Source organism: Manduca sexta, chromosome 23 (genome assembly GCF_014839805.1).
Source record: "Manduca sexta isolate Smith_Timp_Sample1 chromosome 23, JHU_Msex_v1.0, whole genome shotgun sequence".
Classification (NCBI taxonomy): Eukaryota; Metazoa; Arthropoda; class Insecta; order Lepidoptera; family Sphingidae; genus Manduca; species Manduca sexta.
Genome location: NC_051137.1, coordinates 7,200,768 through 7,227,207, shown reverse-complemented (window position 1 = coordinate 7,227,207; position 26,440 = coordinate 7,200,768). Strand labels below are relative to the sequence as shown.

At 35.0% G+C, this 26,440-nt stretch overlaps 2 protein-coding genes across 2 annotated transcripts in view; both read right to left on the bottom strand.

Moving 5' to 3' along the window:
* Window positions 1-5,990: 5,990 nt before the first annotated feature.
* LOC115445069 (chitin synthase chs-2) lies at window positions 5,991-24,300 on the bottom strand. Its single transcript, XM_037441747.1, is given in 25 exon segments — window positions 5,991-6,178; window positions 6,583-6,749; window positions 6,908-7,139; window positions 8,595-8,762; window positions 9,422-9,598; window positions 10,135-10,287; window positions 10,767-10,893; window positions 11,267-11,496; window positions 11,777-12,082; window positions 12,337-12,504; window positions 13,121-13,347; window positions 13,876-14,076; window positions 14,267-14,477; window positions 14,787-15,049; window positions 16,079-16,230; window positions 16,466-16,551; window positions 17,049-17,269; window positions 19,600-19,909; window positions 20,206-20,402; window positions 20,597-20,927; window positions 21,135-21,151; window positions 21,154-21,300; window positions 21,556-21,803; window positions 23,834-23,948; window positions 24,239-24,300. Coding segments are annotated over 24 exon segments (4,575 nt in total). The 5' UTR covers window positions 23,932-23,948; window positions 24,239-24,300; the 3' UTR covers window positions 5,991-6,040.
* LOC119190256 (COP9 signalosome complex subunit 8-like) overlaps window positions 23,938-26,440 on the bottom strand; it is a 4,073-nt gene continuing 1,570 nt past the window's right edge. Inside the window, 1 exon segment of the mRNA XM_037441721.1 lies at window positions 23,938-23,948. Within this exon segment, the coding sequence (XP_037297618.1) occupies window positions 23,938-23,948 (11 nt within the window).

The following is a 26,440-nucleotide window of genomic DNA, read 5'->3' as shown; positions in this document are numbered from 1 at the left end:
TTTAGACTAATTTGTGAATCCAGTCTGTAACTAATCGCCCGAAACTATTCGTGAGCAATTAAAATACGCAACATCGATTATGACGCGATTAGGCATTATAGACAATTTTTGTAATGAAGTTAAACATAATATCTAGGCTTTATTACATAGCCAGTTGTAAAATAAATATTATTGAATGGGAAGACAAATTTTTCTCATGTTTTGCTCCTGCATTCGATTCGTGGAAGGATGCGTTGTTAGCATACTTTAATGCCTAAACGATGTTATCTTAGTCATAATTACATTGAATTTAAAAACTCTGACTAACCGGGATTGACGACTGTTTTGCACAACCTTTGTCGTTCTATTTTAAGACTATAAGCCGAAACATACATATAGAGAAAAGCAAAGGTTACGAAATTGTGGTAATGAAATAACAATAAAATACACGCGATAAAATCGTATTTGTTTAATGTGTTCAAGTCACGGATTTTATCGCGATATAAGAAAGAAAAAATGTAGATTTCTGCATACCTTGAGACATCCCATGGGACGGTATTGGAATAAGCAATAAGGAAAGAACATTAAGTTACGGAACAGGAAAAAATATGCTCTCTTTATATGTCTATACAACTAATGAATTGAAGACTTTCTTTTATCCGCTTTGTTAATTTGATGTTAACTGCAAATAATCATCACAAATAATATTCAACCGTTTATATTACTGACGGGGAAATAGAATTACAACTTATGCATCCTTGTCCGTTAAGTTTATTTCTGCCCCATGAAAAAATACACGGATAACTTACGTTATTATTTTATTATTCTATATAGAATCCAAGGCTCACACAAATTTGGTTTGGCGAGCTCGATAACCGACCTTGAATTTATGCCTAAACCAATGTAGCAAAAAATCTTCATAAAAAATTAGGAACAGTAGTATAAATTCATCCATCTATATTCTACCTGCAACATAGTATGCAAACAACGATGCAAATACAATGTGCCAATAAATCAAAGACGTAATTCACAAATGTAACAAACTAGCGTGCCAGAAATCCGCCAGAGCGTGAACGTCGACAGCCGACAGCGGCCTGCGGCGACCTCGCAGAGCTCGCTTAGCACTGCTAACCTAACAGCGTTTATTCTCATTCGACAAGGCGACTTGACAAGGAGACGTGATTTCGACTATACGTACTTTGTATTGAGTAGATTATCAAAGCTAGGAATCGAATATTCCGTGCCAAATGTAAAGCAACATTAAGTTTATGCAATCGTTGCATATCGTGATATAAGCAAAGATGTAATATTTGCATTTAATATAAGACACCAGACGTTTAAATTGATTTAAAAAGTATTTAAATGAATGTTGAGGAAATTATAACATTGGTAAGAACTAAGAAGTGGAGCGCATTCAATGTACCCACCTAGCGCCTAGTTTATTCACGTTTAATGGTGTGGCGACAAATCCAGGTAAGGAAAACTTGACTGCAAATAATGGCTTGGCCTGATCGACCCCAGGACTAAACCCGTTTTTACTTAAGTTTAGGCACTTGTCGAAAGTTTAAACTAATCTAGAGCTAAAGTAGGTATTTAAGGTATGAAAAGTAACAAGATGTATTATTACGGTATGTCCCGTCATTATTATATCTGTAGTTAATTATAATAACAATATAACTCATAAATACTCCAAAATAAGTGCTCAATTTATAAAATTATGAAGCACTATCTCTAAAGTTAGATAACAAATAAGAGACTTTATTGTGTTGTGTCATTTAATTGCTCAATAATTCGTAGGTTATGAGCCATAGGTGCGAGAATATCTGAATAAAAAGAGAAAGTGAGTCTTAATAACGCTAACTATGTCACAATTGTATATCTTGAATCTTTGTTTTCCAGTAACTTTGTATAAAACTCCCTTTGTCTTAACTTGTTCGAGCGATAAAACGTATTATTTAGATTTTGTAGTGTAATGTATCGACTCTATGTGGGCGTGCGTTGAAGTCTTTTATAGAGCATTTGCACTGTCTGACATTGAAGCTACGCCGCGCCGTGGCGTAAGCGTGGTTTATTTTAAATTGTATTTAAAAGTAGGTACATTGCATTATTATAAAATATTTAACGAATCGTGAAAGCGAAAATATAGCGTGAACTTTTTTATTTTCTCAGTAGTCTGGTAATCACTATTACGGTAGCAAGTTGCAACCATTCAGTAAACATTTCAACAATGTAACTTGATAATTTTATATTTTGTTACGTAAAAACAAGAATTCAAATATCGAAACATAAACCAAGAAATTTGTTCCTGTCTTGATATAAAATGTGATGTAAAAATAAATATTATAAAATAAGGCAGTAAAACATAATCAAAGGAATATCCGTCTCGTTACTTCCTTAAATTTTAAGTACCTACCAAAACTACATTAATGCTTGCATATATAAATGAGGTGACGGTTCAATGAAACAATAACCGCGTAGACAAGGTTTTCAAGCGTTAATGCACAGGCTCACGCAGTTTGGAGACTTAACCCAATTAATTAAGGTCGGTGAAATTCAAGGCCGGGGTAAAACTACGTTACATGAAGCGCATTAAGTATTCGTGTGAAGTGACTTGATAAACTAACATTTTATATTTTTCCAGTTATTCCCTTCTTTTATGAATGTGTTTAAACAAACTAAACGAAACAGTAGTTAAGGCCCCAGAATATTAATGTCGAAAATATGTAAATGTGTTATTATTTGATGTCAGTACCATATATTAAGAAGGCATGACCCAGCCACGTGGCAACTCTCACTTATTATTGGCCATGACGGATAGCTTTACTCACGCTTCGGAAAACTAATGGATTTATGAATCAAGAATTTACTAGAAGATAGAATACTCTTAATGTGCGAAATCCGACAAGATTCAAATCAAGCCCAGTGTTACACAACGAACCCTTTCGCTTCACATAATTATAACAAAATCAACGAGGTCACCTCAATTGTGGCACGATTCATGACAAAGATCTATATAGAAGATACGGAAAGCCTTCCGTGTGTTTCGTATCTTTTTACGTGTGTTTACAGGGAAATTGTAACTGTATACTTTATAGCCATAAATTTTCGTGGTACGCAAGCCACATGCTAATTGCAGTCCACTTTCTTCGGCGGCGCACAGTCAAGGCCCGTCGATGTAAAATGGCGGCACACGGTTTACAATTTCACAGATGACCACAGCCTAATTATACACGCATTTAACTTGGTTACTCAACTACGTCAGGGGCAAATTCATTGACATTTTATGAACAGTTTATTTGGTTGTATAATATTACATATTTAAATTTGTAATGTGACGTTTTAATTCATTAATATTGGTCTAATATTTTGATTCTATCAAAAATATTTCTTCAAAAGACATATATTATGTTGCTAAATAACAGCTGTATAAATCGTGATTCGCCAGGTCTCTTATGTTCTTTATAGATATAGTATAGATTCTATCAATAGTTCTGTGCAAAACGTGATCTAGGTTTCACTAATATCCTTGACTAATAAAACAGCTTCACCTTTAAGCAGAATGCGGTATTTGATTACACTTAAATGCCGTGAGCTTAGTGTTAGCTCAATTAATGGGCCAGAAACATTGTGCAAAGATAAAATAATGACAAAAATATTTCTAAATTATCAAACATTTTTAGACTAATTTAAAATTAATATAGACTTAAGAGGCCTACTTTCTCAATACTTAGTTCATACCGAGTAATTAGTATTACTTAATTTTTATAACCTGTTTTACATTTACGTATCTTGATCGTTACTATCGTTATGAATATTCTACGTATTTCATACAATTCAACAAGTCCCACGAATGCGTAACAAACAATTATTAATTAGGTAATTGTGTTAAATTAGATAGTCAGTTTTACGGAAACCGCATTTGTCGGTAACGAGGCTTTTTGAACCGGATACTGTAGAGGTCTCAGTGCAGCATACAGAAGTACACATACATCCGTGCTGATCTAACTGTGCATGTAAATGGGTGCAATAGAGTTAAACTATCGTTTGTATAAATAAGATATTTTGTATGCAAAGCCTATGTTACGTTGACATCTCTATGGATCTGTTTGCGTCGTGACTGATTTTCTTCCTACTATAATAAAAATTCAGGTTCTCTGTGACGTATGTAGTTTAGTATTACGGATAAGAGTTCAAAGGAAGCCTGTTTTAAGACGTTCTTTCTTACGAATAAGAGAAAATCATAGAGTTTCAAAATGGCGCCAGTAGTCAAACAGAATTTCAAACAAAACATGTGTCATTGTTTTATGGCATCTTTGTAAAAAAGCTCAGTATGAGAGTTTTAAAACAGTTTATATGAGTATATGTAATATTCACCTTTAACATTTATAGAACAAAGGAGATCGTGTTTTATAGAGCAAAGTTCGAAGGAGGCGGCGGGTGAGCTCACAACGACCTTACTTACTGAACCCTTACCTTTCTGTTTTTTTATTATCATCATGTTCTCTGTTTCATAATGTATTTCGCTATACATGTTTCAACTTGGCAACATTGGTTACCCTAAGAATATATTTAGTCGTGAAAACTTATAAAAGACAGTTAGGTATTATAAATAATATTGGACCTTACATTCCATTTCTTTATAGCAGTATTGCAAAATTTACTAACATTCTGTAAACTGTCTGTATTGTAATAATATGAAACAAATCGCTATTATTGCTACAGAAATAATTGATAAGATACCGGTACTTTCAATTTAAACGTTTTAGACGGTGTGTGCAATATGAAATCAAGAATTGACTAATGTGCAATGTTTCTTGCCTACTTTTTATCCCGGCGCAGCAAATTGATTACAATGCCTCTACTAGCAAGAGGCCTACACTCAAATAATAATCATTCTGTACATTGATACTTAAAATTACGCGTATCTGAAATTTTGTCAAAAATATACGTAAATTCTAGAATACTTGGTATACAACCTTAAGGTAACCGAGGCAAAATGACAAGAGTGCATCTTGCGTAACGTGGTTACTAGTCGCCTTCGAAAATTATCTTTCAATCGGTGATGTACTACAATGTACATTTGGTAATAACTAAGGTCGAATATTATATACAAGTTCGTAGGAAATGACGTTGTCTTTGTTTCCCATTCCAACTCTCCCATGCTAGCCGCCCACATTCACTTTTGTTAGCCTTTGCAATAGACTAACGACGTCTGCACACATAGCTTTCAGGAGATAAACGAGATTTAACTCTCTAGTTGCAAAGTATGTACATTTTTTATTTTAACACTGCGTCACTCTTGTATACTGTTAGGAAATGCTCGAAAGTGAAACTAATCCTACAGCTGGCGCGTACTCAAATGAGATTCCAATAAGATTTTTTTCGTAAAGTATTACATTACTTTGGGCAAAGTAACACATTTATATAAATAAGAGCTTAAAATTTAACTATAGTGTAACATATTCAAATTCCGATACTTACTTGAGTGAACTTTTGCAATTACATTCACCCCTGCAAACTTTTGCAGATCATGACAGCCTCCCAAATTACGAAAGTGACCTTGCAAAAAAAGGTATGGGTAATTTAAAAAAAGGTTTTATATAGTACGTACCGCTAGTCGTGTTTAGTGTGTGTCAGTGTGTAAATCCTTAGTCACTTCACAATATAATGTGTGTTCACTCGCGAGGCGTTGTCGGTGCGCATGTTGTGCGCGTGCGCTGGCGGCGGCGGCGCGCGGTCACTGGCGGTGCGCCCCGCCCCGCTCCCTCTCACTCTCGATTACTCATGGAGATACCGCCAAATCGAGATTTTTCTTAGGGATTTTTGTTAAGCATTTGTCTTTCCTCTGACTTGGTAGATTTGAGTTCATGTTAACGATACAATATTTAAAATCCAAAAAAAAAATGTATCTTTTATCCCTTAAAAACTTGTAGCGGTTATGTTGTACTATTTGGCGTTATTTTGAATATCAAGTATAAAGACTATCTTTGTATTATAAATAACAACAAAAATTTCGTTCATCATTTTATTGCATGTTACAGTTCACAATTTTGACCAAATATTACGTGTAGTTTTCTCTGAAGCGTACAGTGCTCCTGCGCGGACGCGGTGGTTCGTCGTCGTCGCTATCGAAAGCGGGTTCGTATCCTTTGTTAATGTAGGCGCTGGCCGTCGAAGCTCGGCCGCTCATGTCATTCACCTGAAAATCAAAATCATTGTGGTTCACTATGAAAACACGAGGAATATAGTAACTGGAAAATGAAATTATGTAAAGACTCATGATTTTGATATTCATTTTATTTCTTAAGAAAATTATTTTAAAATTATGGGATTGCGAACTTCGGCTTTCTATTTTGAAGCAGGTATATAACCCACTAACCAAAATTCACCATAATTTCCTAATCATAATTCCACTCAAACACTAAAACACTTCCACTAAACATTAAAATTCCCTATAATTATAAATCAAAACTTACATCACAATTTCACATCCAAAAATACCGTTTGATATAATGTCAAAAATGTATACTGTAATTAAATATCGATTTCCAATCTTATCGACATCTAACCACAAACCGTAATCGATTATTATCGATATCTCACCGCAGTGCCTGACAGGTTATACATGTAGCCTGTAGCGTCGCCCGCCGCTTGCAGCTGGGAGCGTCGTTTTTCAGCGAGCAGTGAGTCCCTCCTCGTCTTTAATGCGCGTATCGTGGCGCGACGAGTAACCTCATCGCCGCCCAACGATGACAGCCGAGATATCACGTCTAGGGCAGAAAAAAAAAGATTTAAATACTTCATTATATATGAACTTTGAAAGCTCCATTCTAGTGCCGAACAGCTTCGGATATTATACAATAGAAATACCGCCATTTTGGAACTCTCACTGTCAATTTCCTCCGAAACCATAAACACGGATACTTACTAGGATCACCGCTCTGTAGTATAGTCAGTCGCCTCTTGAAGTTAGCGTCAAGGTTCATCACGCTGTGCTTGGTGTCTCGCGCCTTCTCTAGGTTGTGTAGAGTCTTTCGCCGTGACACGTCGTTAGTTTCGACCGCGCGGCGGTCTAGGTCGTCTGTGTTTAACTTCTGCAACTCTCTCGCTATTTCTACCACCTTCCTTTCCAAGAGGTTTTCATCTGACATCTGGTCCGGCTGAATAGAAAATATGTTACAGCTTCAAAACTTAAATTACGGCAATTTGGAATAAACCCTACATATCGCAAACTAGGGATTCCAATCATCTTTATTCTGATCTGTCCATTTAAGATTTCATTGAAACCGTTTTTTAAAAACAGCCATTAGTTACATGAGTAGATCAAAAAATATACAGTATACTTATATGCGTCATGTATGAGCAAATAATAATTGAAAACCAATCTAAATTAATGAACATATGTTAAACCATTACAATCTCTGTTTCTGTCGCTTGTTGTTAAACGCCTATTACGTTACTTTAATTATTTAAGCCTGACTAAATACTTTCACAAGATTTGTAACCTTCATAACAAAAATAGCTTTAGAGCAAAAAATTGAACAACACAAACTACAAGAACTGAACATCTTAAAAAAAATGTGCTACAGAATACCATACAAAAACCTAACCAATGGAACATTATCTATCCAAAGTATTACTAAAAGCTATGTACTAACACTAACTTCAAACTAGGTCCACAGCCTCCACATAACTATTTAGACCAGTGACAAATTCACAACGAAAGTCAGTGTGGGCACGAGCCCCAATATAAAGAAATCTACTTAAAAATACTACAATTGACAATAAATAAAACAATTGACATTATTAAAACCAAAAAAGTAAAAATCTAATCAAAGTGAATGAAAAAATAATAATATCATGCAGATATTAAGAACCGATTAAAAATAATCATGATTGAAAATTTAGCTATCAAAACATTTTTTGTATGATATACTTACAAATTACATATTTTCATTGGTTTATTCTCGGGATCGGATTCTTTTTTCAAAATGCAATATTTGATTTGAATCAAAGTATCCAACGTAATTTCTTCAAATCTTATCATAATAAAGGCATATATGACTTAACATTACTTTTCAGAAAACTCAATTTATTACAAGGCAAAAAATATTAATTTCCTTCTTAAAATTGCAAATACTGAATCCGAACCTGCGTCTCGTTGCCTAGCTCGAAAGAACGCGGTGTCGCAACTATCCCACTGGCGCTATTTACTACGGCCCATGAATGCGTATCGAAAGATAAATCGCTTCGGCACGATTTAGTTCTATACTCAATATGTTCAATTCTAGAGTTATGTAGATTTAACAGAAACCTATGATCCTGTGATTTGCTACGGAAGCATTACATATTACGATGAAATTTCGATTACAAGCGGTATGGTTATCAATTATATTTTACATATACTTGGGAAAAGGTAGTGCTTGAGTTCGCTGCTGACATATCAAATATGCACATAGTAGTAAGACAGCAGGATATACTTGTAGCAAACATTAGTTTAACCTTCTTTCTAATCGTCATAGGCTACACTGTACTATTAGGTGCATTATTGCATAAACATCTCCATTGCACCTACTGCCTAAAGTAGTATTATTTCTAGGAATACAATTACTCACACGTCTGCTGAAATACCAGTGAAGCTCTGTTGTGGAGAGCAAATGCGTAATAGTATACGAACGATGGAACAACATCGCCACGAACTGTATCAACATTACAAACCCGAAGAACACGAGGAACAGGGAACCTATAGGCTCCAACATAAGGAATTCCTGCTCCACCAATACCTGGGGATAACAAAAATTTGTGACTAAATGCAGACATTTAACGATGGTTAACATAAATAACGACATACTTAAAAAAATAAACATCTACAGAGTAACATTTACACTTCAGATGTATTAAAAGTTATAGTTGTTGTGAAAATTATGCGGTTTTTTTCATTCACGTAGTTGTCAGGCTATTCTACTCATATTGTTTGAATTAAGTTTCTCGTTAAGATTTTGAAATCTGACGGAGAGCTAAATGTTAAAAAACCATAAAAAGACGCAATAGTATCGAGTGACGTCATTAGGAATTACGATGAGCGCGAAAGGAAGAAATAGCCCGCTGTCCCCACTACGCGGACAGTACTATATTTAAATTTTATTTTATTAATTTATTTAAAAAATAATAATAATATAATCGTAATTTAAAATGATCTATGAGTCGTTACATTTGAGCAATTTTTATTACCATCCATATGTTTAACCGTTATAAAGATATGTAGGTTGTTGACTAAAAAGCATATAATTCAAACTAAAAGAAAAAAATAATTATTGCAATTTTCACAAAAGGGCTTCGATTTCGTATTCTTTGCTATAAAGCATATAATATAAAGGATAAAACAATTGTCCAAATGGAACATAGTAAACTATGATATTGTAGAAGTGCGATTTGTACTTACAACATTCCTTTCCTTGTCATAAGAGAGCGCGACATCCTGCCCGAACGGCCACTTTATGTGCAACTGGTCCTGGTTGAACTGGAGCAGGAATATCACCAACACAAATAACGAGTTCAACATGGCGAACGCGAACACCATCGTGTCACGCAAGTTCTTTAGATCGGTTTTGATACGTTCCTACAAGAAATGTTATCAATTCATTATGAAACAAAAAAGTCAAAAATCTATTTAACACGTGGATATGCATTATATATTCTTTTTAATATTTGTCGTGAATTGTGTCGACAAAAAAATCTTATATATTTTTGGGTGCTTTAACTGTAGTTCTCAAGTATGACGGCGTTGTATGTATCTATCTATATATATAAAAATGAATCCCTATTTCCCTTGGACACGCCATCACGCGTGAACGGCTGGACCGATTTCACTATTATTTTTTTGTTGTGTTTGTTATTGTCAGAAGAAGGTTCTTATGAAAGAAAAATTCAAAAAATTGCGCGGAAAATTAGAAATATTAAAAAAACTTAACGAAAATATCAATTTTATATAACTGTCAATTGTTTGAAATAACTCTCAGCGATTGACAGAATGCGCGCTGCAAATTCATAATTAAAACGAGACATCTGTCGGGTCAACTAGTGTAATTATAATATATTAATAATATCCTTCTCTTTGACAATTTTTTAATGTACCAAGTTACTTAAGTACTATACCTGCTCTTCCTTGTTTTCATCGATAGGCCTCAAATAAACATCAATCAAGTCTTTCCAGAATTCGATTTCAGCCGTCGTCAAGAAGTCTACTTCGCCTTTCTGCAGATTGGGATCCTCCACCCAATAGGGGTTTATAAGATCGTCTCTTTCTTCCTACAGAAATTGAAATTGTCTATAAATATTTTAAACATACTAATAAGTTGGTAATTCTGCTTATAGCGATATATTTATAGTAGTCGTAGAAGCGATAATTATTAGTAGTCGGTAAAGTTGTTTTTCACATAAAGTAAACGAGGAGAAACAAAACTATCCTTCATTTGACACACTTCAGGCCGTAATTGGAAAGTCATTGACCGAATTATCTGCTTTTGTAGACCTCTTTACTGTCCCTTCAATTGTCACGCTTTCCAAAGAACGGGTTTACTTTTATTTATCACAGTTACTTTCTATTCTATGAAAGGTTATGGCCACAGTCGTTTAGTATTTTAGGTTGTTTTTCGTGGAAAATATTTTAGTTTGATATAGACATTTACAATTTATAATATTTTATACACAAATATCGTACCAGCATGAATATGACAGAGTTACCAGGCAAAACACATTATGTTAGTACACGTTGGTGCAGTACATACGCGAGGAATGTCTACGGACAGCTCGCTGTCGGCGTACTCGGGCATGGTGGCGAGCGAGTCGCGCCGCAGCCCCAGCGACGAGCGGCGCCGCGTCTGCGCCTGCGCCGGCTCCGACTCCGCCGCGCCGCTGCCGCACAAACACTTCAGTGTACTTACAACGGAAACCATGCACTTTTGCGTGTATCGAATACGTGTTATTTGATTCACATTACTTTGTATGAACGTGTCATATCCTAGGAAGGCAGTTCGATGTCATGCAATTTAAACAGCTATTTGATTCAAACTTCTGGTTGGTACTATTGTTTATAGGCAATCGTAGCGTTTACCATCAAGCTAGCAACTTACTTACCTACGCAATACAGTACAATTTACAACTATGCATAATATTACAGTCTATGAACACTGAGAAGGAGAAAACTGGTACTAATAGCCAAACGACTCAATGGTCTCGTCATTCAATGATGTATTCCATCCTGCCGTATTCAGTCATCAATACTCACAGTGCCGACAATCTCTTTTCGATCTTCTCGATGGAGTTGGCGATCTGCAAGAGATGCAAGTCGTCCTTGTGGTCCTTAGGGTTGGTGCAGCACATGCAGCGGAACAGTCCCGCCACGCTGAACTCCAGCGAGCCGCTCGTCTCGTCCGACTTGCCGAACCATTTCATTATGCTTTGATTATCCATCTTCTTCTTTGCTTCTTCCGCTGCTTTCTTATCCATTTCCATTTCCTGCATTCATATTTATGCCACATGAACGTTTTGAGAATTAAATAAATAGATTTTTATTATTATTTATAAATATAATTAGTGTTATAATTATATATATTACTATTTAGTAATATATAATGAAAAGGTATCATAATTCACCAGTGCCCTGAAGTTTTTCCGCCTAAACACAGTTAATGGTAGTTTAAGGTCGGTGATGGTCATGCAGCATAGTCACTTTATAGGCTCAAAAACATCATAATACTAAAAACATAATTGCAACAAATACTAGATTATACTGTACCTTTGCAGTCTTCTTCTGAGCCACCTCTCGAGTTCCCCACGAGACGTTGTTCAAATTGCATAGGGAGTAGATAATCAACAACATATACATGCTCGGAATTGTGATGTAATATATGGAAATGTACAACAAACATATTATTTCTTGTGGATGCAAAGCCGCTGTTACGAAGAATATTCCAAATGTTGCCGCAGTGAACATACTAGATGGCGCTAGCCAACCATCTTGTGATATTTGTAGGACGATACTGACGATCACAAACATCATTACCATCGCATAAAAGCAGGTAATGAGGTTCGCGAGCATCAACTGGAAAAAATAATAATTTTAAATGTATAGGTATATAGGTTATATGTATAGGAATATTATATTATATATCATTTATATCTATATTTTAACATCGATTTTTAGTTATATGAATCTATTTCAATCAGGATCTCTAGGATTCTTGAAATTAAAAAATATCGTAACTTCTCGAGATGTTACGCTATTATTATTTTCAAATTTGTTAAACATGACTTTTACATCAATCTACCAACAATCGACAAAAATAATTTAGTTACCTGAGTCTCGGACTTGCATGTCATACAGACAACCAAAAACGTAAGCACGGGCACCAGGTTAAAGAGAAGTGCGTGCATATTGCTCATGCCTGTTATAGCGTTTATTGCGCCAATCATCATCAGGAAGATTGTTCCCGGACCCAAAATCGTACCCATCATAAGCATGCACTGTAAATAACGAAATCCATTTAAAAACTGCTGTGATGGAATATACTCTCACCCAAAAGTATTTTTTATATAATCAAATAAAATTATCGAGAATTTTAATTACAAACTACGTCACTGAGAAATTAAACACTAAATGCGTAATAACTAATTAGAATGCCACATAACCATCAAGTAATAATTTTTGTGCACATTCTGTTTATATTCAAACATGGAGGCGTGTTATTGGCAATAGTCGTTAAGTTTGATATTGTATATTATTTGATATATTAGGCAATAAGCCTTTTTTCAAATTAAATTAAAAAAATATATAGACATTAGTTTCAAACTGAGGTGGTATATATACTTAGCCAGTCTGTTTCTAGGATAGAGGAAATCCATCATTTAGTGACTACAGTTATTCGTTATTTATAAGCAAGTTAAAACCGACAGCTAAAACTATGGAATTAACCTAGGAAGATCGAACGTTTGAGTGCGTTTACGGTATTCGATTAAGTATAATATTCATATGAATGGAAACAAAGCGATGATTCAGATCAATGTCGACGCCTTAATATTACCTTTTTTTTTAAACATTTAAACCAAATATGATTCAGATTATCCAGTATATATGACTGACCTGATAGACGATATACAATGTGGAAATGTTGTCGTTGACTTGCACGGTGCGTTTGGAGTCCGCGAGCAGATCGAATATGTTGGCCATGGTGGAGGGCACCCAGCGGCGGCGCTGGTTGAAGAACTCGTCGAACCGCTCGGGGCAGTGCGTGTAGGCGTCCGACGCCGCCGAGTACTCCACGCGGTACCCGCGCTGCAGCAGCAGCGTGCACAGCCAGCGGTCCTCGCCTGCGCACACACGACACATGTGTCACTGTCCACCCCGATACTGCCGCTAAGCTCAAAAGCGATATTTAAAAAAAAAACTAAATATTGATTTTTATGTCGTCAGATAGCTTAAAGAAATACCCATCCAATGAACTTACCTAAATAACGGTATCTTGTTTGGAACTTGTTAATAAAAACCTTAAAAGAGTTTCTCTACCTCAGTTTTACATACAAAACTATATATATTTACAAAACTTCGATTACCTCAAAATAAGGTTCCCCTGACATACCGCTTTTTCGCTTAACACGACAGTATAATATGACTTCAGAATCACGACACGAAAGTCTATATCGTTCCATAATTATTGCCATCATTCCAGAATCCAACATAATTTATGGGTCTGGAGTCACATTGACATATGAGTCAGATCATTTGTTAAAATCGTTAGTCTAAAATTTCTTACTGTTTGTTTTCGTCGGGTTCGCTTTCTGACGAAACACTCACGAGGATTGAGTTGTGAGCATAAGCTAGTACAAAAAAATAATTACCTTGATCGTATTGCACGTAATGTCGAGCCTCATTGGAAGTGAGTGTATATTTCTTCATGACGTTATCGTCCATGAGCGCCTTTCCCCTGAAGAGGGAGAAGCATCCCGGACTACAGAGTACGCAGCCGATCATGTGTTCAGTCGCCTTTTGCAGCCAATGACCAATAGCATATTCGAACTTCTGGTACCAAGCCATGAAACCTGCGATACGAAAACGAAATTAAGTGGTTATTTTTTTTTTGTAATAAATAAAGAATGACAAATACATTAATTAACAGTATGGAAGTATAAAGAGGTTTTAAGTTTTCTTATTTATTTGTTAATAAAAAAATGTGTTGCATCAATCTCATACTGAACGGGGATTATGGCAGGCAGAGAAAAAGTTATTTACCAGAGCCGACAGGATGAATGCGACCGCAAGCGGCGCCCAAGTTCTTATCCTTCTTCATAAGATCGACCAGCAACGTGACAGCGCTCGGCTTGAAGTCGATGTCTCCATCCAAAGCTAATAGGTACGTGTTCTCGGCAATCACTTCCTTACGATCCACGGATATTGGCAGATCCATCAAGCGATGCCCCAGGAAATAGTACATGTACATAACCTTTAATAACAATATTATTCAATCAATAATATTAACTACAAAATAATAATGTTAGCTTTTGTAAATTATTGAGTGATTAAATAAACTTATATGGTTACCATTTTTTATGAGCTCATTATGTCCTCAGGTGACTTAAACTAACAGCCGAGCATATGACGTTTTATGGACCGCGTAATTTTGTTTGTATCAAAGAATATCACGTGTTATGGTTTCTGAAGAGCTAAAAACCTCACCCCCTCAAGATGCAACAAGAATTATATCTAATCAATTGTAATTGAATATTTATCAAAATCATAATTAAATATTTACCTGCGACCATCTCTTTCTGTGCCGAATCTTGGATTTATCTTTTAAATGACAAATCAACTTATTTTTCCCTGGCATGGTCCAAATTAGTTTTCCGCCGTACGGGGTGGGGTATTTCTTGGGGGGCCTTAACCTCACGTTAGTTAGATGCACTTCGGAAGCCGCTTCGTCCACCGCATCCACTAGGCACTTCACGAAGCGATTCACCTGCGAGTCTTCGGCACTGTGATCGGATATTTCAAAAGCGTCATCCATGAAAATATGACCTGAAGTAAAAACATTTTAAATCAGTATTTATATGTTCAGCAAGTTACCCGAAATATAATTAAAAAAGTTTTAAAGGGGGCCACTGTAATTTTTATAAATTACTACAATAAGAAAAGTGAATTTTTAGCAATAAGGTACATCTTTCACATTGAATTTATGATAATAATTTGTGTCTCAATATACAAACAGTCAGAGATACAAAATCATAATATTAGTAAATTTTAAGTTGAATATTTGTTTTTTAAGTTAATATCAATTTGCATGGTTACTTTAAAATGACCCAGCAATAGACTGTCGAATATAAACATGGTATGACTAAGGCTATCTATGTATTCCGAAGCAGTCGCTATGTCATTATATTTTGTGACGAATCGGACAAGTGGCGAATGTTTTCCGAAGTTCGATAGCCAGATGGTTTAAGTATTGGGCATGGATAACGGGGGAATTCTGCGGGGGACATTGATATATTACATATTTCTCGGGGCTAGCTGATATCAACTGATACGGGAGGTGGATGTCATGACTAACTTCAAGGTGGCTTACTGAGCAGCAATAATGTAGAAAAGTGCACAATCAATTGAAATTGATTTTAATCAGTGTGCATTGTACACAATTAATCAGACGATAATAATTTATATGTAGTTACTATCGCTATGCCCATCTCGATTATCAGGCGCACATCATTAAATTTATATTTTACGATGTAGAGCTAAGAAAAGAAAAAAAATTGAGGCTAAAAATACTTGATATTTTATGAATGTAAGTAATCCTTTATAAACATTTTATCAGATTTCCGAATTACAAATGCAAACGATAACGACAGTGACGTAACTAATGCACCCAAACTTTTTTGTGATACAATAGGGTGCAAGTTTATGGCCTCACAAATTCTAATCTCGAGCAACTTGAGTATCTAAGATTCAGATTGCCCAATTTGAGAACTGAACCCAAAGCCTCGCGACATGCTGGCGCAAGCTTGGTGAGGACTAAGGAGTGCATGAGAGGCGTGAGGGTTGTGTGTCGCTTACACTCGAGTTCGTAGTAGTCGGGGTCGACGATGCCGAGGTACTTCTGCGCGACGCGGCGCGCGCTCTGGTCCTCGTCGAGGCGGAAGATAGACTTCAAGAACTCGATCATCTCCTCATTGGTCTCGTGCCACATTGTCGCACACACTTGTATTCTGCAATTCGTAAAATATAAACAGTGAAAAGTAACATCATTTTTTCTGAATATAATAAAATTAATAATTATAAATAAATAATCTATTTGAAAATGAAATGATCATTCATCAAAATTTTCTATTATGATTTTTTTAAATAAGTTTGTAATTTTATTTAATTTTGCTTATTTCAATATACTTGCGGTATTTAAGTCGTGAGACAAATAATGTTATTAAGTTTGAAATGAGTAATTACCTGGTTATCGAATCGGATGGTTTGATATCTTTTACGATGGCAAGATCGCTTCCAACCGACGAATCGTCGCCAAGACCCTTCAAATCCTAAAAGAGAATAATTATAACATTTTGATCCAATTTTCTGGATTCATTCACGGAAACAGTCCATAGCAGTGGATATTTTACTGCTATTATCCATATTAGGTATTATGTAGTATTAAAAATTTGGTCATGAAAGATTTATAGAATAGCTTTAGGAAGAGATAATTGATTAGTTTTGATCATCTGGATAAAGTTAAGTGAGTTTTATCACTGACTTGCCGATCCCTTTTTCTATAACTCAATGCGTTATATTTACTTGCGAGAACAACATTAAAGCTTTCTAACTTCGCACCATATTGTAGATAATGCCACGCCACCATAGTGTAATTAATGGGTATTGTGTGATGTATCGCCTCACCGTGACGACCGCAGTGCAATAATACGCAGCGTTGTGATGCAAAATAGGGTATTGCTATTGTTTATGGGTAGACGTGTCGCTTATCATTAGGCGAGCGGCTTATTCATCTCGACATTCAGTTTTTATAAACCTCAAAACTCACCTCAACCTGGCAATCATTATCCAAATCCTTAGTCCTGTTTAACAGCAACGATTGGTCGATTAGCGGTCCGATGTACCACGGTTTGGCAAACAGTTTGTCAGTTGCGGAGAGGCGCTCGCATCGCGGCTGCCACGTGTGAAACACGATCCACGCTTGAGATATGAGCCACAGTAACCACACCCACGCCATCTCGTGGCCCACGTACTCCCGCAAGAAGTACACTGGAAATATGCGTATAAGTAAATTTTTGTCGAATCGTCATAAATAGAATTTAAAAAAGGTGTTTAATTTGAAGGTTTTTTTGTTATTATTCGTGAACATACCATATTCGGATAAAAATATTTATTTCTTATATAATTCATAAAATTAGTAAGGTCAGGTGGGGCAAGTGCGCCGACGGGGTAAGTGCACCTGCCCTAAAAATCTAAAACTATTGATGTTATACAATTACCGCAATCTTATATCTATGCTACTAACTGAAATGCAGTTCCACTAAAACACAACTGGCTCTGTTCATTTTAATACGATTTATTCGCCATTTTATTTTAAGTGTCATTTAGACCTGTAAACAGAGATGACCCCGTGAAAGATAACATCAAATATTTCAAGATATTTAACATATTTCTGTAAACCAGTAAGGTGAGTACATAGTTTAAACTTTTATTTTAACTTCCTGCCCAAATTTTATCTATATATACTATAAAAAGGTTTTTTAGCAATGCGAAAAAATCCACCTCAAAATTAGTCGAGTAGGGCAAGTGCGCCACAGTTAATAGTCGTATGGCGCACTTACCCCTAAACCATATATTACCAACCTTTTTGAGAATAAGTTTTACTAATATGACTTATTATTATTAAAATGTAACAGCATCATTTTTTGTACTCAAGGTATTTTGTTTTGAGCCGACTTAAATAAAAAGGTGTATTAGTTGATTCGTCAGATATTTGTTTGTTTTAAATGGTTCGTTTTTACAAAAGAAGAAATGAGAAATGTTATAAGGCTTAAATCCTAAGTTTTTGGGTTATAACGCATTCAAAATGTTAATTCCTACATAATTGTATGTTTTTTAGTTTTTAGAAATAAAATGGATTTCGTATTAAAGCTACCATTTCTTTATAACAACATATCCGCACATAAAACTCTAATATTAATACCAAAATATAGCAAAAAATGGGTAAAATGTTTTGAAGCCCTGATTTACAAATATATGGCGCACTTGCCCCGAATTTGATTTGACAGCCATAGTTTGTTATAATATTGAGTTATAAAAATTATCCAAGAGCAATGCGGGTAAAACTTATTTTTCTCTGGACTAAAATGAGTGTTTTCTTTATAATGTTTCATATTGACGTTTTTTTACACAGGCGCACTTACCCCATTTCCGGAGGCAAGTGCGCCTACTACCATTTTTTTACTTTGAGCAAAATATTATTAAATTATTGTCTGATTTCCTTGAATAACTATAGGTCGTTATCACAAAATACCAAATATTCTTAAATTAATAAAATTACATTCTTAAGTCAGCACAAAAAGAAATTATTTTGCATTGAATCCAGCTATGATAATTTTATGGCGCACTTACCCCGACTGACCTTATGTATTTACATACAATCCTAGAAGAACCCAAAAATAAATATTAAGTACTTTGTTATGAAGCATATAACAATAATGTGACATCAGTGTTTATTTCAGACAGAGTTCGCAGAAATTACAATGCTATCAATAAATCAAAATAATTTATCTTTAAATTCTGATAAAACAAATTCTTTAGTATGTCTCATCCGGTCTTAACTTTAATTAATTATGACGTCTTATACTTTGCGTCTCCTTCATTTATTTTTCAATAAAGATTTAATGAATAAATACGGAGAATTTACGATTTCATTGTATGTATATAAATTTATTAATTGTTTGTCTCTAATACTATGACAGACAAAAATTGACTAATGAAGATTAAACTTCAAATAAAAATCTAACCCCTTATAAGCAAGATTGTAATTGAATCAATAAATCAAAATAATTATCGGATAATATTCTGATAAAATAATAACAAATAGTTTAGTAAATCTTATAAGGATTTAAAATATTAATATCTTTTTATCAGCATATAACCATTATCAAACAATTTTACAATATTTAAATGAATTGTAAAATCTATGTCAGTACTTTCCAGCACCCACTATGATAACATTATCATAGTATGGATTATGAGACAATTTCCGATTTTAACAAAATTTACGCAATAACTAAGTAAACCTAAAAATATACCTCGCTACCGTTGTAAAAATCGGAACACACTGTATATTAAAAGGCTTGATGGACAACTGAGTATTAAAATTGTTTTCCTGTCTTCAAACCAATATGATACCTATAAAGTCCGCGCCACGTTTTTGTATGCTATTTAATGTATGCAAGGATAGTTTAAATTTTACAATTGTTAGCGTGCAATACTTTAGCCAAGGAGGTCTAATAACTTATAAAACAAGCCTTATAAACCTATTCAAAATCATTAAGGTTAAAAGATTATATGCTATAGCTAATAGTGCTTACCAGGTGGTATCTCGTAAAACAAATTGTCAGGTATAGTTCTATGGAAAGCGCAAGGGTCTGCATTTCTCATTCCGCAGAAAGCAATAAGGAGGTTGATTGCCACGGGCCCGACGAGAGTCAATGCTAAAGTGAAACTAAAATTTTGTATAAGAATTTTGCAAGCAAACTTGGCACTTCCGAAACAGAAGTAGGCTGCTGCCACTTGAATTAAAGCAACCCACAATGCTGAGGTCCATATCGCGTCCAATTCGAATATACCTCCGGTGACGTCATAACCTATGGTTTCGTCATCTCGGACTACTATTAGAACCTGTGGAAGAAGATAATTGTAAGTCCTATCAGTATATATTATGCTAATGACATCGTTTTACCAGTTCTCTTTCTGCTATTTTGCACTGGAATGTTATCAGATAAGCTATCTTGTATTTCATTATGAAGTGATTATTCAAGGCTCACAGATTTCGCCGTTCCGAAAAATACAGATGTGTTATTTAAACCAATTAATATTTAAAAACATACTTCGGCGTCTAGACGTAATTTACACAAATATAGTAGGTACGCATCTTATGAATAGGCCATTATTCAAAAGAATTAAATGTAACGAACCTCGTTAACGACATACTGTCTCTCTCCGAAGGCTTGGCTGGCGTGAGTGAAAAAGGTAAACGGATTGTCATTTTGCATATGCAGCGATATTAAAATGCATGCCATAAACACTATAATCTTCCAAACAGACAACACCCGCTGAGTGTAGTACCGAGTCCTCTTGAGGTTGTCGCGTAGTTCCTGCAGCACCGTAAAAACTAAAACGAAACCAAAAAGCCGATTATAAAACTAGATCAAGAAGTAAAATTTGTTCCAAAACATATATATCGCCACATCTAATGACATATTCTTAAGTCATCTCTAAGCCCAAAATTTAGTTTAAAAACAGACTCTACATTATGGCTTATTCATCAATATCAAAATCATTACTACTTGATACAAATGATCTCACCATAACTTTTATTGTAGGTGTCAACAAAATTCTCCCAGAAGCCTAGAGACACTAACACACATGCAACTGGTATGGTCCATAGAACTGGCGTTCTTTCCATAAGAGGCCAAACAACAAACGCCGTGGCTTGTGCCGATATCGCCAATACATCCAATATCAATTTTATAGAAAACTTAGAATCCATTCGGTCTCTCGTGAAAATGTTTAGCAATGCAGGGATAGCGCACATGGCGTTCATCAACATGGCTCCTTTCACAGCGTCTAATTCTGGTAGAATTATTAATACAAGTGCTGCTATTCCTATTGCTTGTAGTGTCTCTGTTATGAAAGCCTGGAATAATATTGTCAATGATAAACATCAGAGTAAATTGCAGATTTTATCAAAAGTCTATTATGACTTAATGGTTTTAAGCAGAGTGAGAAAAAGGCTATATCTTGACTGATTGTTACTAAAAATGCTGAAACTTAAATCAAAATAGAGCAGCAATAAAGTACCGAGTCCCTCGTGTTTAGAGTAGTATACGTTCACAATACTTACAATAATAAACTGTGTTTTGTTGGTTTCTTGGCAGTTTTGAAGAAGCATATCCTGACGGATCTCAAAAACACCCCTAACTCCGGCACACCGAATACAATAAGTGCTGCCCATAGCCATGTTATTCTTTCTTCTAAACTGTGTACCGTTATGAACTGTTGGTCTAAAGCTGAAGTCCACAAAAGAGGAAATTATTACCGTGAGGTAAATATATGTTATACGTTCCATCATAGAATCCATCTAACAAACACTTTAAATAAAAATGCAAACATATATTGTTTAAAAGGTTGGACCAATATTGTCGAGTTCTACCTAACTGAAAAAACAGCAATTCGATAAACTACGTTGGCACCTAATACTGATCCGGTACAATTGTATGCAACAGGTCCTAACTATTTAGCTGTAAATACTTATTATAACTTACCAAGTCGTCTATTGCAGTGAGTAATTTGTCTGTCTTTCTTCAGTTGTGACGTAATAAATAGAAGAGTTCCTTTAGCTATGACTGCGGAACCCAGTACAGCACAAAAAACCAATATGTAGGCAAGCACTTTTAAGATTTTTACGCTTGTTTCTATCCAATTTTTTGTGGCCATAGATCCACTCTCTCTTTTTTTCACCGGAATCTCTCGAAATAGATTCCATCCTTTTGTTTCTTGTGCAGTTCTTTGACTACAAATAAATAATAAAAATAATTACAAATAAAATCTATAAGTGACTAAGTCTAGTCTAGTAGAAATATAAATATTGGAAACCCAGAAGATTCCAGGTTCAATTTCCAGAGATTTGATGTTCGTTATTTTTTAGTTTTGGGATAGGTACTTGATTATAAGTTTAAAAATAGGTTAACAAAATGGCCGTAATGTGTTCTTCATGGTTCTTCATTGCCTTTACTTTTAGAGCTTGATTTTTAATATTCTATAGGTTCAAGAGTCCATCGGAATATTAGTATTTATACTTTATTATCTACAAGGGTTTTGGATTAAATTAATTAAACAATACCGCTATCTAAAAGTGACCGTTATCTACTAATAACACCCACACTGAGTCAACCACATATTTGCAAACTGTTGCAATACCAATGACGTCACGACGACTTTCTAATCTAAAAAGGTATGCAAGTATGTACTATACATAGATATTCTAATTTAACCTTCACATTTTACAAAACAATGATACAGGAAATTAAACATAGGTATTCCTATTGATTAAAATTTATCAATATTTGATCAGACATTGTGATGCGTACAGAGGGAAATGGCTACCTGCATTATCTTTAATAATAAAGGCGTGCCTATGTATGCATGTTTTTTTTATTTATTAATTATTCAGAAGTAAACCGGTAAGTAAGATAAAGGTACCTATTTCAGTCATATACGCCATTGCTCACAGACATATGCTCTTAAACACATCTAAGATATTAACATAAAATTGTACAGATGAGGCCGCATTTCCATTCCATAAGTAGCCTGTATGCACGCTTGGACTGGTATGCAACTAGAATAGTAGAAATGTAAACATGCATGCAAGCTGTAATTCTAATGAAGGTAGTATTATATGGACATGCAAGTGTGACATGATAGCTGCAAGCAAGCACTTCCACAGTGAAAGCGCGGCTTAAGTTAAGGGAAGTTTTCGTGTATAGAAACTGTTATGTAAAATTACTGATAAAACCAAAGAGATCGCGTTGTAGCACTGCAATAACCAATTATTACTAATATAAATCAGTACAGTTCAAAATCTTTTACATTCTTCAATTAATCATGTCCTGTGCCTAATACAATGGTGCAAAAACTTATGTAGGTAGGTACGTCCGTCTAGATATAAATAAAAAATGTTTTGAACTACAAACATTACACTTTGCTAGTAACAGCGGCTACATTTATAAAAAAGATGCCACGTACCACTTTGTAATTTAAAAAACCTAAATGGGGTTGTTATTTAGAGCGGTCGCTGCTGTCCTTGTCATTCAGTTGTATAAAAATTAAACAGGTACATATGAATATACGTACCTTTTATACAACTGAATGAATGAGCTCTCTTTTGTATCAGTATTAAAGATGCAACGGTAGCAGTTTAGCCGGATATCGGATATCCGGCCAACCTTAAAGCCGTATTGCCGGATATTCGGCATATCTAAGCACTTAACATACACTTACTCATTCATGATAGTGGTGCTAACGTGGTGAAGAGTGTTCGTTTGGCTAAGTAGGATTCTGCTAGATGTTTTATACATACGTTTCAAAGAGCTATAAGGTAGTCGCTCAAAGTCCAGGCTGAAGTGACAAGAATGATTGCTACTCGAAGACGACTTGTGACTCATTATACTTATTAATAACTAAATAAAAAAACATTACCTAAAGATAAATAGTTTAATATTCGGTCGGCCGGGTGCCCTAGATATCCGCTAGAATATGCCGTATAGTGTTTAGGCCGCCGGATAGGCCGGATACCGGATATCCGCTTCATCTCTAATCAGTACACATTTCATAGCCTCAGGTATGTACTGGTTAAACTTAAAGTTTCCAAATCGATAGTGCAACTCACACACGAAAGCGGAATCTAGAACTTTAAGAACAAAATCGCACTAATCCTGCGCAGTAACATTGTCGCCTTTGTTAAAAATCAAACCATCTGAGATTTTTGGTAACCAGTAGGAACTGTGTAGGTGTTCAGGATTTGTAAAAGACAAAACCACTTACTCTATTTCATCACCGTCATCATACAGCGGGGTGTATTCTGTATCTGAATCCTCAGAATCGTCTGCTAACTTCTTAAAACCTGGTGTAGTTGCGGCCATTGTGCCTTATCTTATAACTGGAACAAGAATATTGTATACTCCATATTTATCACACTGTACACCTTTTTCACATTATTCTAATATTTTTTTAATTATTCATGCTTTTGAAAGGTTAAAGTACAAAGTTTTCACTATGCGTTGCCTATTAAAGCAAACAATATCGACGGGTACTCATTTCAGTATACCTCAAGAGGCATCGTGAAACAGGCGCTACATATAGACGCAAATACGATACAAAACCCTTTTGTAATAAAATATGTTATAATGTTTGTAATTAAATAAGTTACAAAAAATCACTAATACATACCTTTAATGTAGAAACATAATATAAATTAGCCACAAACTTAGCACATATTAAATATATCCTTGCGCCAAAATTAACAAACAATAACAGATATACAGAAGTGTTATCGCCGAAGCAGTGACGGAGTTAATAGGCTAGTGTTCACAAAGTGGCTGCTCAAAGCGTAATCCCAATATCAATCGACGGTCATTATCATATCGTGTTGATTAAATTGTTTATCAATCGCCGATCACTCTAAACAAAACTGCGATTTGAGTATTCTTTTTCATTATCTAGCACAATCACATCCTTGATTTTTAGTTATGTTTTTCATGTAAATAAATACCTACTAATAAACGTTCATTTGTTGTAAAATTTAATTCCATAGCTGAATGTATAACAAAATTATAATTATAGGCCATTTATCAGCTTTGCACGCATCTATGTCATATACTGGTCAATGGGAATCAGTGGCAAAAGTTCCATATAAACCGATTCTTGCCGGCTTCCCTTTCGTAACTTATGTAAAATATAATTTTTATTGGAACGAATTGTAGATCGCATTTATGCTTATTAGTAGTACCTATATGTTGGTCGGATTCCCATTCGGAAAATGTCACCCTTCGTCAGTGCTGGTCCTGTATATACCTATCAGTCTATTTACGAGTTTTGATAAAATCCTTTTAAGAGATGTTTTCATGGGTACACGCTATTAATTATTACAATTGCTGATGCATCAGTGATAAACTATGTGTGTGTAAAATTACACACACACACACATATTATACAGTCGCGCCTTTTATCCCCGAAGGGTAGACAGAGGCGCAACTGGTGCACCCACTTTCTGATGAGTATATTCCATCCCATGATGTGTCAAGGGCGAACCTATCGCCATGTCGGGCACCGATTCCAGAATCCGAGCCGATACTGAGTTTAAAACAATATATCACTTTACCCAACCCGGCGATCGAATCCGCGACCTCAGAACTGCAATCGTGCCATAACACAACTACGCCACTGGCAGCACAATTTAATATGCAAATATATAGATTTTGATTACTTTGAATGGCGGGACCAGCTTGACGTTCGCCTAATGGTAATCGATACGACCGCCCATAAACAGTAGATACACCATCCAATATCTTAATTTACAAAGTATTGTTTGGTATTCCATTGCGCTCGTCATCTTGAGACATAAGATGTTAAGTCTTATTATGTCCAGTAGTTACACTGGCTATAATGTTCTTCAAACCGGAACACAATAGCGACTATACACTGCTGCTTTGCGACATAAATAGACATTGCAATGGTACCTATATAGCTTTGCCCGTATAGATTAGGTACTGGTAAATAATATAACCCCATGTTTGATAACTTTCGCTTTTCTACGAAATAATATATCAATAATGATGCATTTCACACTATCAGCTACTACTAGGTACTTCCCAGGCGAATAATGATAAGTTGAAATAACTCCATAATTCCCATGATAAGGTAACTCATTTAAAATAATAAGAAAACAATACTAAGTATACAATCCTAATTTAATAATGATAAATAAATAATTTACACACAGGAATACTGTCATTACATTGATAATGCATTATAAAAGGACATCAGTCGTGTTTGCACAAAAAGTAAACAATCACATTCGACAGCAAGGATTGCAGGTTCCATTCCCGCGATATCATTCATATTTGTGTGATGCGCAAATGTTTGTTAGGTCCCAGGACAATACGAAGTTGCATTACATGTACCTATCTACTGTTTAATAATTTGAGAAATACATTTAGTTACGCATAATTACTATTTGAATATAGATTATAAGTACATATTAGTAACAATTTCTAATATGCCGGAATAATGTAGCTCATAATTAGTACTAAACCATAATATGATATCCTACTGAAAAATTAAATACCATTGCCACCAATCCACATGAACTATGTAAAACTAAAGTAGATACCTACATTACATCTATTCGAAAATCAGTCAAAATCCAAACTTGGCATTTTCAGGCATAATTGAGATTTGTATTACTACTAAGTTGTAAATTATCATCTATCATATATTTAAGTAAGTAAGAAATATAAGTTATTCGATTGAAGGTTCAAGACTGAACGATTTAAATTACATGGAGAATTCCTTGTCTGGAATATTCTATATATTCCTTTTAATTTATTATCTTACAATTAGTTCTCATTATCATTACCGGCTAATTTATTC